We start from the raw sequence: 9437 nt of genomic DNA, 5'->3' as shown, positions 1-9437 counted from the left end.
ATTAGATCTGTCTGAGAGAACAAGCACTTGGGAACCATTGCGAACCGCTTCATCTGCAGCTTCACAGAGTTTTAGAAGACCCTTCTTTAAAGATCCTTCAATTCCTCTATGAATGTCAAAAAATGTGGGCAAGACTTGAGATTTTAATTGTGGATCGCTGAGCAAACCCTCAAGCTCCCGTTCGTTTAGTACAGGACCAGACAAAACGACCTGCTCATAAAATCACAAGTCTTGACAAATATGAAATCTTGCAAAAGCCAAATATTTCTAAGCCAGTACAAAATCCAAAATTTAGGCATTCTGACCTGTGAAACATTCTGAGGCCCAACCTCCAATATATTACCACGCTTTCCAATATTAACTTCAAGTGACATGACCAATCCTTCTCGAAGAGGATCAATAGCTGGATTTGTAACCTGCAAGTAGACCATGTGAAGAACCACAAAGAGCATTTCAAGGACAGTTCAATAATCTACCAAGACAAATCATGCATTCAGTTCACCAAGATCAGACGAATAAACCAGTTCAAATGCCCTCTTATGAAACGTACAAACCTGAGCAAACCGCTGCTTGAAATAATCATAAAGCATATGCGGCTTTTGAGACAATACTGCCACTGGAGTATCATCCCCCATGCAAAACGTAGGTTCTTTTCCTTGTGCAGCCATCGACTCAATTACCATTTGAACATCTTCACTCGAGTAGCCAAACGCCCTAGTTCCTCATAGTCAAGATATATCATGAATAGCCAAAATTAGTGTCTAATTCGTCATAATGCAAAACCATTGAATTATGCTGGTGAAAACCACTGATGAATATTGTACTTCGAAAAATAATCAACTTCACAACAGATGTATGTTAAGTATACAAGAAGAATAAGAGCTAAGAAAAGATTTGTGCTCTGATTTTAGATAAATAAGTAAATAACCACAGCAGATGATGGGAGCATAGAACAGACAAAACAGAAAGGCTTACTGTTGGTGTCTTAAGGTCTCGTCAGTCTCCATGATTGCTGACGAAAGAAAATTAGAAGGCCTCAGGTTTCGCAAGTTTTCACTAACCCACTTTCCATATGGGTTATAAGATGCAACCCGCTTCTTTACTTCTGTGTTTTCATATACCTGAACTCACATATTAATAATGAGATACAAAATAAACAAAAAAGCATGAGTGTTAACAAATAATGAGAACAATAAACGGTGATCTGGTGCACCAACCTGTCCACTCTCTAAGTCAACAGATATCATCATGCCAGGTCCAAGACGACCCTTCATGGTGACTTTTGATTCATCCATTGGAAGAACTCCGACCTGTATAAAGGCATCACTTAGCAACTCTTCTGCAGCCGAGATATAAAAAAATTGGTAACAGAGCCCCTGTTTATCCAAACCGATCATCTATTTGCTTTGCAAAGTATTAACTCGGCTACATAAAAATCTGTAGACAGCGAAAAAATTTTGGTTTCCTAGAGGGGATTGTAAACACTCCTAGATGTCAATCTAAATGATCACTAAGAAACTATCTTATACTGGTTATCGTATCTCAAAAAACAGTTGGAAATAACTATTCCAAAGAAGAAAAACGAAAAAACTTCCAAAGTGATTAAACAAATTGGTTTTCTGACCTGTCAGGACCAAAGCTTTAAGATTCAACTTTCAAGCATAAGCCAAATGATCTGCTGGCAATCATTACCACCATGCTCAGATGATAAAGAGCACGTACATAGAGTAAAAGACAAAACGCACCTCAGAGGCTACATAAACAACATTATCACTTGTGCGCCAATATCTAGCAGGTCGAAGTCCATTACGGTCAAGGCAAGCTCCAACAGTCTTTCCATCACTGCACCAAACAAGTCAAGATGATTAAGTTTTGGAATGTGAAAGCAGAAGAAAGAAATGCGACAGACTTTCTAGCTAGACTAGCTACCACTTTGAGCGACAAATTAACTTCAGGGTCATTTGCTCTCCAGTAGTCCACAATTGTGGATACCACCAATAAAAGAGTAGGAAAGATCTGAGTGATCAACACTTACAAGCCTTCTAGAACAGTTGTAAGTACACATTATTCTTAGTTAAGAAAACTGTTGAGGAACAAGGGCAGCAAAGAGCGTAAATCTTGCATACATGACTAAATTTCCAAGGGCAAGAAACTTCCAGGCAACTTACCTGAACAATACCAAAGCAGGTCCATCCCAGGGCTCCATCTGGCCCTTATAATAATCATAAAAGTCTACAGCCTGCAGTTGAAAATCAGATAAGAAGCAATTGGAGTTGCAACTATCCATAAAGACCAAAAGAGCAAACACAAATCAATACCTCAGGGTATTTAATCATTAAAGTCGGGTGATTTTTATACGCCTCCGGGACAAGAATCATAAGAGATTCCTCTGGAGTCCGGCCACTTCTTATCAATAGCTGCACAATTTCAATAACATAAATACATTGAATCTTGCAGCAATAAAAAAAAAAGGTCTATAACCTAGGCCTTGTGGTTATTCTGAAGAGTGCATAAATGTATGTACTTGCAAGATGAGTTCCTATTTTTATGAAATGCTCGTCAAATATGAGAGAACATTATTTTTTGGTCAACAGTTAGACAAGTTATAGGTATGCAGAATATTGCTTAGTCCCAAACGCAAACAACACTTTCGACGCCTCTTCTTCTTTCCTCCAGAAGGGGATATTACAAAGAGAATCACAAGAGTCAAACAGAAGTTTGGAGGTTAGATGACTCATACCTCTGCTGCACTGTCAAGGTTAGCGGAGTCCGAAGCCTTTGGATTGCTAATTGGACGGATATCATTTTCACGTCCATGCCAGACAGGTGATCTTAGAGATGCTTCTCGTGATGTCATCCAGTTTAGGTTCCCCTGCAAAACTTGTTAGGTTTCAGTGACGAGGACCTAGCTTAGTCTTAGATCCAACAAAGCAATTGACCAGAAGAGAAACATAACCTGTATAGTATTGATCTCCCCATTGTGTCCAAGAAACCTCATGGGTTGAGCAAGATGCCATCTGGGACTGGTATTTGTGCTAAATCTTCTATGATAGATGGCAAAAGCAGATTTATATAGATCATTTTGAAGGTCGGGGTAAAATAACCCAAGAACTTCTGACCGAAGCATTCCCTTATAAACAATGGTCTGATTGGACAAGGAGCTAAAGTAGAGCTCAGAGGCCCAACTTTCAGAAGCAACTGCTCTTTCAATCAGCTTCCTGCAAAGGTAAAGTTCTCGTTCAACGTCGTCTACTTTATCGTCTTTGACAATTCTAACAAAGACCTGTTCGGTGTTCGGCATTGTCTGTTTTGCATTATGACCCACAATGGACGGTTCTACAGGAACAGCTCTCCATGCAAGCACTTCCAGGCCCTCTTTCTCAAAAATACTTGTAATCACTGGAGAGAAATGTCAAAACATGATTTAGCAAAGGAAGATATTACATGTTAAACACAGAAATAAATAAAAACATAGCTTGGAGTGGATACCAGAACTGCAATTTCACAATCAATATGCATAATACAACTATAATATGTTCACCTTTCTTAGCTTCTTTCCTAATGTTTTCATCTCTCGGTAAGAACAGCATTCCAACACCCGTATGCATCTTATCGAAAGAAGCCATTCCTTGCTTTACAGCCCATTCGTTAAACAGATCCCAGGGAATAGAAGTCATCAAACCAGAACCATCACCCGAAGTATTATCAGAACCACAACCTCCCCTGTGTTCCATACAACCAAGTGCTATAAGAGCATCATTTACAATATTATGTGTAGCCTTATTCTCCAAATTCGCGATAAACCCAACACCACATGCTCCCCTTTCTGAAATTATATCTTTCAAGTAAGCCACCTGCGACGATGCAATTAAACAAAATTAAAACCCCAAAAAATCATATCAAACTTCCGTAACTAAACCTATTGCAAGTGTCTAAGTTCAAGACTCGAACAAAAATTTCGTATACCCAAAAAGTCAAAACCAAAAACCTAGATCAACAGCAGATGAATATGCAAGCTTTATCTATCTTCCAGCTTAACAAGGATCGTAAAGAACCACGATTACCTTAGGTTTCAGATCAGAAAACGAAGCCGATGCATCACCAAATGGCCGGTGAGAATTAAGGATCGCTTTAACCGACAACGGAGACCTGAGGGAGGACTTCAGCAGTGGACTGTAGCCGCGAAACCCGGAGAGTTCGTTACGCCGTTTACTCCCTTTGGAAACACAGTAGGATCCGACGAAGTCAACAGAGAAGAGAGCCTTAGTAGAACTTAATTTAGCGGAGGAGAGAAGCCGGGAAAGAGAAGACGAAGCTCCGGCGGTGCCGGGAGACTGTAGCGCCATGGATTGAAGCTACTAAAGAAGACGAAAACAAACGCCGAGAGCCGATCGGATTTCGAACTCACTACTTACTCTCTCCGTGCGACTGTTGCCGTTGTTTTTTCAAAAAAAAGTCAAAACGGAAGCAAAGATTTATCCCCTGCGGTGGAGTGTACGGTACACCGGAATCGCTGAGAAAAATCCAAAACGGTGGTTGTCGTTTCAGATCACACGGCACGAGAGCTCTAAGAGTGATCAGTGAGAGAGAGCACGACGACTACGCTGGGGACTCGAATCGCCGTCGCTGTTTTGGTTGTTGTTGTTATTGTGAAAGGTGATGGATTTTTTGATCTCCTCTTTTGTTTTTATTAGCCTTCAAACGCGATCGCGTCTTTAAAGATTTAGCGGTGCGTTTTGATGACGACTGACGCATGTGTGTGTGCCTTTACAGATACCAGAACGATTAAAATGTATAATTAATAGGCAAAAAATAAAATTATTGGCAAGTGCTTGGTTTTAATTCAAACAATACGTAATCACATATTTGTAAACCAAAATTATTTAAGCGTTTAAACAGTCGTTAATGTAATTGTATAGTATATAAGTTTAATGCTATGGGGACAAATGGGGCAGAAGAAAATAAGAGATGATTCTCTTAAGTTTCTCTTTGACAGAAAACGACAACAGCAGCAATAGTTAGAACTTGGGAACAATTATTGGAATCTTTTTACTTCTTATTTCTTTATTGAAGAAGACAAAAGATATCATCATCACATACGTAACTTACATTACCCAAATATTTGTGTTATCTTTTTTAAGTTTTTGTGCTTTCATGTCTTGTTCAGCATCCCATTACTAGACCAAGAAACTTTCAATTTTTAGGAGAAAAGAGTTATAATTTCTTTTGCCAGAATCTTTTCTGTTTTTGAACGAATCTTTTAGTTGGTGCATCAAAGATACTTGATTACCATTTTTAGAATAATCATATCACATTTGGAATTCTAATCATATCACATTTGGAATAATCATATCACAGTTGACGGATTACTTTTAGTGAAAATGTATCTGTAAATTAAAATTTTATCAACTAAAACCAAATTGTATCTTAAACCCCCACTTTTATTCATTTTTTTTGCTGTTTAAAACCTATTAGTGGAAATTATGTAACTTTCAACATATTAGTGGAAATTATGCAACTTTCAACATATTAGTAGAAATATCAACCACCATATTTAACTTTCAAACCATTTTATTTACAAGAAAATCATTTTTTTTTATATTATGAAACTGTTTGTGGTTGTTTTGTTTAAGGTTACATAACAGTATACATGGAAAGAAAATAATAAGAACAAGAATATTTATTGCTATGGATTTTAACTGATTACAAAGATTAATACAAAAATCAGAAAGATCTACTAAATTTTTGAAATAAACAAACAATATGGGATTCATACTTCATACTTTGCAAGGTCGTCTGTTTGCAGAGCCCTTTTGCCAAAGTATCTATCCCTCTTTCTTGGGACACAAGAAAGCTAAATATCCCAGAGACGATATAACCCCTTCTCAGTTGTCATCTGTGAAGACTTTGAAGATAAAGTCACGGAAACGCCTCGAGTATTGTCTTGGATCAACCGCAGATATAGAAGAAGGGTCATACTGTATGCTCTTGTACGCATGTTCAAGCTTCTTGCTGATATCATAATCCTGAAGAATGTCAATAATACCAAATATCATCACCACTTCGTAGAACTCCCCTGTAGGTTCTCCCACAAGCTGAAGCTCACAGTCGTTTTTTCTCATCGTTCTCTCTGCACGCGCTGGCATGTTGGTCCCCAATCTTATACTTGCCCACCTGCAAATACAAACATATCCAACATCAATGTTGATGTGTTTCTGTTTTGAGTTTAAAAGTGTTGGTATTGATCTCGTGTTGTATTACCTTGAAGGATCTGAAAGAAGCTGATCAACCTCTGCTCTAGAAAGACGAGGGCCTGATTCTTCTTCTGATTCACCTGTAGTAGATAAGGAAACAATCATTTTGCTTCTATAAATTATTCAATTTTTTGCTGATGGGAAGAAAAAACATTTTTGATTTGCCAAATGCTAACCAATAGGCGTTCGAGCTCCACTAGGAATAAGCTCTCCAGCGACAGAAGCTTCTCTGAAGTGAATCCCAACTAGAAGACTGTAATCCATTATTCTCTCCTGTTCTAGAAACTCGCAGTCTTTATCGATTTGCCTGTAATGTGAGAAATGAGCCATGAGAAATGGGGCAAGCGCACACAAACTTTTGTAAAAGTAGAGTGTAATGGTTTTTGACCTGATAAATTCTTGGTACCATACTTTCTGCAATCTGAAGATGAAATTCAAGTCGAGGTCTTTCAAGATCGTGTTTGAATCGATTTCTGATTCAGGTTTGTCAGTTGTACGACCAAGAGAAGATCCTTTCAGATCAAAGCGTCTGTGAACAGAGTACTTGGAACAAAACAGATTACCCATAATGACGAATCGCACCTGCATTATATGTAGACCAAATGGTATAAATCCAAATCAATCGTTTCAAAAGCCATGCCAAATCAAGTGTTGAATTTTTGTATCTACCTTCTTTTGGGTTGGTCCATTCAATTTCACACAGTGTAGACCAAAGAATCTGATTACCAAAGAGTTCTCAAATGCTCGAACATGGTTGTAATATGCTGCAAGCATCCTCAGAAGCACCTACATTAAGAAGACAAAAAGAAAGAAAATGGTTTCAGTAAATGCAGTCTGAAATCTCGGTAATAGCAAGCCAACACTTTCAAACCGGTAATTTGAAAAGAACTCACTTTTGTTTCCGACTTCTTCATTGTTTTTATCATGTAGCGATCATCGTTTGTTAAATAAAAAAAGCTCCCACTTTTGCCAGGGGATGATAGTTCTCGAAGGGCATCATTCCCACAAATCGATAACATGTAATCAGCTGGGTCTACTTTGAATAGCTTCCTCAAGCTCCTGGGAATTAAATCATAAGCAAAACATGTTAAAGCATACAACAGAATTTGTATATATGTGAAATAGGTAAAGGGATTTTTGGGTCTAACCTGAAAACTAGTGGGCAATAATCTTTCCATTTGAATTCAGTAGATTGATGTGGAGGAGTGTACTTGGTTCCTTCACGCGGAAACCTCCTCCATATCTTATCTTTTGGATCGAAAGCTGAAGGCTTCAGATCAAGAGATGCCGCTGGAGCTTGTCTTCCAACAGAATGCCTGCAGGGAATAAAACTCACTAAAAATGACAACAAAAACACAAGCATGTGCATATATAGACCAACAAACTTCAAATTGTAAAACTCAGGACACAGTCTCTCTTACCTGATTCCTAATTGCAGATTAAGCATAAGATCGTAATTGCGATGCCCTTTGGATATTGTCTCCCCTTGCTTCCTTCCTGCTTTTGGAAGTTTCATAGGCACAGGGCTCGACTTCAGGCTCTGAAGGCCTTCAGCGTCCAATCTCATCAGCTCTGCATCCAATTCCTTCCTCATATCGGAACCTCCTTCACCGATTTCGTTCCCCCACATATTCATCTTCTCAAACGCTCTATCTACGCCAACACTTACCCTCCCATCAACAGACATCCTCCTAGGCTTCTCTATACGCTTGGAAGAATTCCAAACAGATAGTTTCTTCTGTGAAGGCAACGTTGGAACCCTTTCTCCGCTGCAGATACTGTACTCACTCAGATTATTAAACAAATCTTTAGGATCCCAGTCAAGATTCCCTTCATTTCCTGACGGGTAATAAGTACCATTCATCTCCTCTGGATCCTTAGACCAATGGCCAACATAGAAACTTCCATCTTCCCATTTATACGTCCCATTCCCTCTGGGGAACCCTTCATCCCAGAACCCGTCGTATCTATTTCCATTTGTCCAAACAAAACTCCCTTTGCCACAAATCGTACCATTCTTCCATTCGCCAATGTAATAGCACCCATCGCTCCATTGGTACTTTCCTTGACCTTCTTGCAAACCTCTCCTCCATTCACCATCGTAGGCATCCCCATTTGCAAAACTCTTGACACCATGTCCATGCTTCAGGTTCATCACCCACTGACCTTTATAAGCGTCTCCACTCGGACCCGTGTATGTGCCAATACCATCCATGTAACCACTTTTAAACTCTCCTTCGTATGTGGCACCAGATGGCCACCCGAACTTTCCATTCCCCATGGTTTTCCCATTGTACCACTCACCAATGTACATGCAACCATCTGTCCAGAGGTATTTTCCATTGCCATGAGGAAAATTATCATACCATTGACCTGTGTAGTAGTCCCCATTGGGAAGCACCCTCTCAGCATGGTAGAACTCCTCAGTGCTGCTCCTGTTAGTGGTGGTCTCATCGTCAATATCATCACTTGTAGCATCGTTCTCTGCATGTGGTGCTACCGATACTGTTCCAAAAACGCTATTTGCCCGCTTCTTTGCTTGCTGGGTCTTTCGCACGGTCACCTCCCATGCTTTTAGAACATAGCTCTGGTCCTTGCTCATTGTGTTAAACTAAAGGAAACCTCTATCTTATAAACCTGTAAGCTATCAGTACCCCTCATAAGATATGTCTAGAGAACAATCCTAAAGATGTACAAATACCCAAGAGATCAACAACATATGTCCCATTGGTCATTTTCTTTTGCCTCTGCGAGTTTCTGTGATCTCAATTGTAACTGAGTCGGAGGCAAAGAGCTTATTCAGATTGCAGCATTATTGGATTGAATGATTTGATTGTCTAGACCATGTTTTCAAACCAAAGAAAGAAAAACAGAGAAAAAAAACCAATCGCCAAAAAATAGTTAAAAGGGAAAAAATGTCTCCGAGATTTCATCTTTTCTTTTCAGTTTCCAAAACTAATTTTGACATTCGAAGAAAAGACTCGTTCATGTCCTCAAACCAATGAAAGCCTTGAAATTTAGAGAAACAAGCACGACCCCCAAATTCTCTATATTTAGCTTCTTCTCCTTGCCTCCCTCTAATACAATGACATTTATTTCTTACAAAATAAACTGAAACATATTTTCAAAATGGACCACCTGAGACGAATTAAATTAAACTTAAACTCACTGAGGCATTCTGTC

General features: G+C 39.0%; 2 protein-coding genes across 2 annotated transcripts in view; both read right to left on the bottom strand.

Moving 5' to 3' along the window:
• Nucleotides 1–4675, bottom strand: part of LOC104793031 (ferredoxin-dependent glutamate synthase 2, chloroplastic) — a 12312-nt gene extending 7637 nt beyond the window's left edge. The window contains exons 1-11 of the mRNA XM_010519308.2: nt 4065–4675; nt 3542–3854; nt 2957–3399; nt 2741–2872; nt 2319–2417; nt 2169–2239; nt 1746–1842; nt 1218–1310; nt 976–1121; nt 555–714; nt 306–416 (exon numbers count right to left, since the gene is read on the bottom strand). Coding sequence (XP_010517610.1) covers nt 306–416; nt 555–714; nt 976–1121; nt 1218–1310; nt 1746–1842; nt 2169–2239; nt 2319–2417; nt 2741–2872; nt 2957–3399; nt 3542–3854; nt 4065–4346 — 1947 coding nt within the window. The 5' untranslated portion in view covers nt 4347–4675. The remainder of the gene's footprint in view (nt 1–305; nt 417–554; nt 715–975; nt 1122–1217; nt 1311–1745; nt 1843–2168; nt 2240–2318; nt 2418–2740; nt 2873–2956; nt 3400–3541; nt 3855–4064) is intronic.
• On the bottom strand, nt 5663–9360 carry LOC104793030 (phosphatidylinositol 4-phosphate 5-kinase 5). The gene is made up of 8 exons (XM_010519307.2): nt 7676–9360; nt 7403–7570; nt 7148–7313; nt 6924–7040; nt 6643–6836; nt 6431–6561; nt 6262–6334; nt 5663–6174 (listed from the first exon to the last, which is right to left on the bottom strand). Exons 1-8 carry the CDS (start codon nt 8854–8856, stop codon nt 5886–5888), a joined length of 2319 nt encoding a protein of 772 aa, XP_010517609.1. The 5' UTR covers nt 8857–9360; the 3' UTR covers nt 5663–5885.

Source organism: Camelina sativa, chromosome 6 (assembly GCF_000633955.1).
Source record: "Camelina sativa cultivar DH55 chromosome 6, Cs, whole genome shotgun sequence".
NCBI classification, from domain to species: Eukaryota; Viridiplantae; Streptophyta; class Magnoliopsida; order Brassicales; family Brassicaceae; genus Camelina; species Camelina sativa.
Note: the sequence above shows the minus strand (reverse complement) of the source record. Positions and strands in the feature narration are given on the sequence as shown.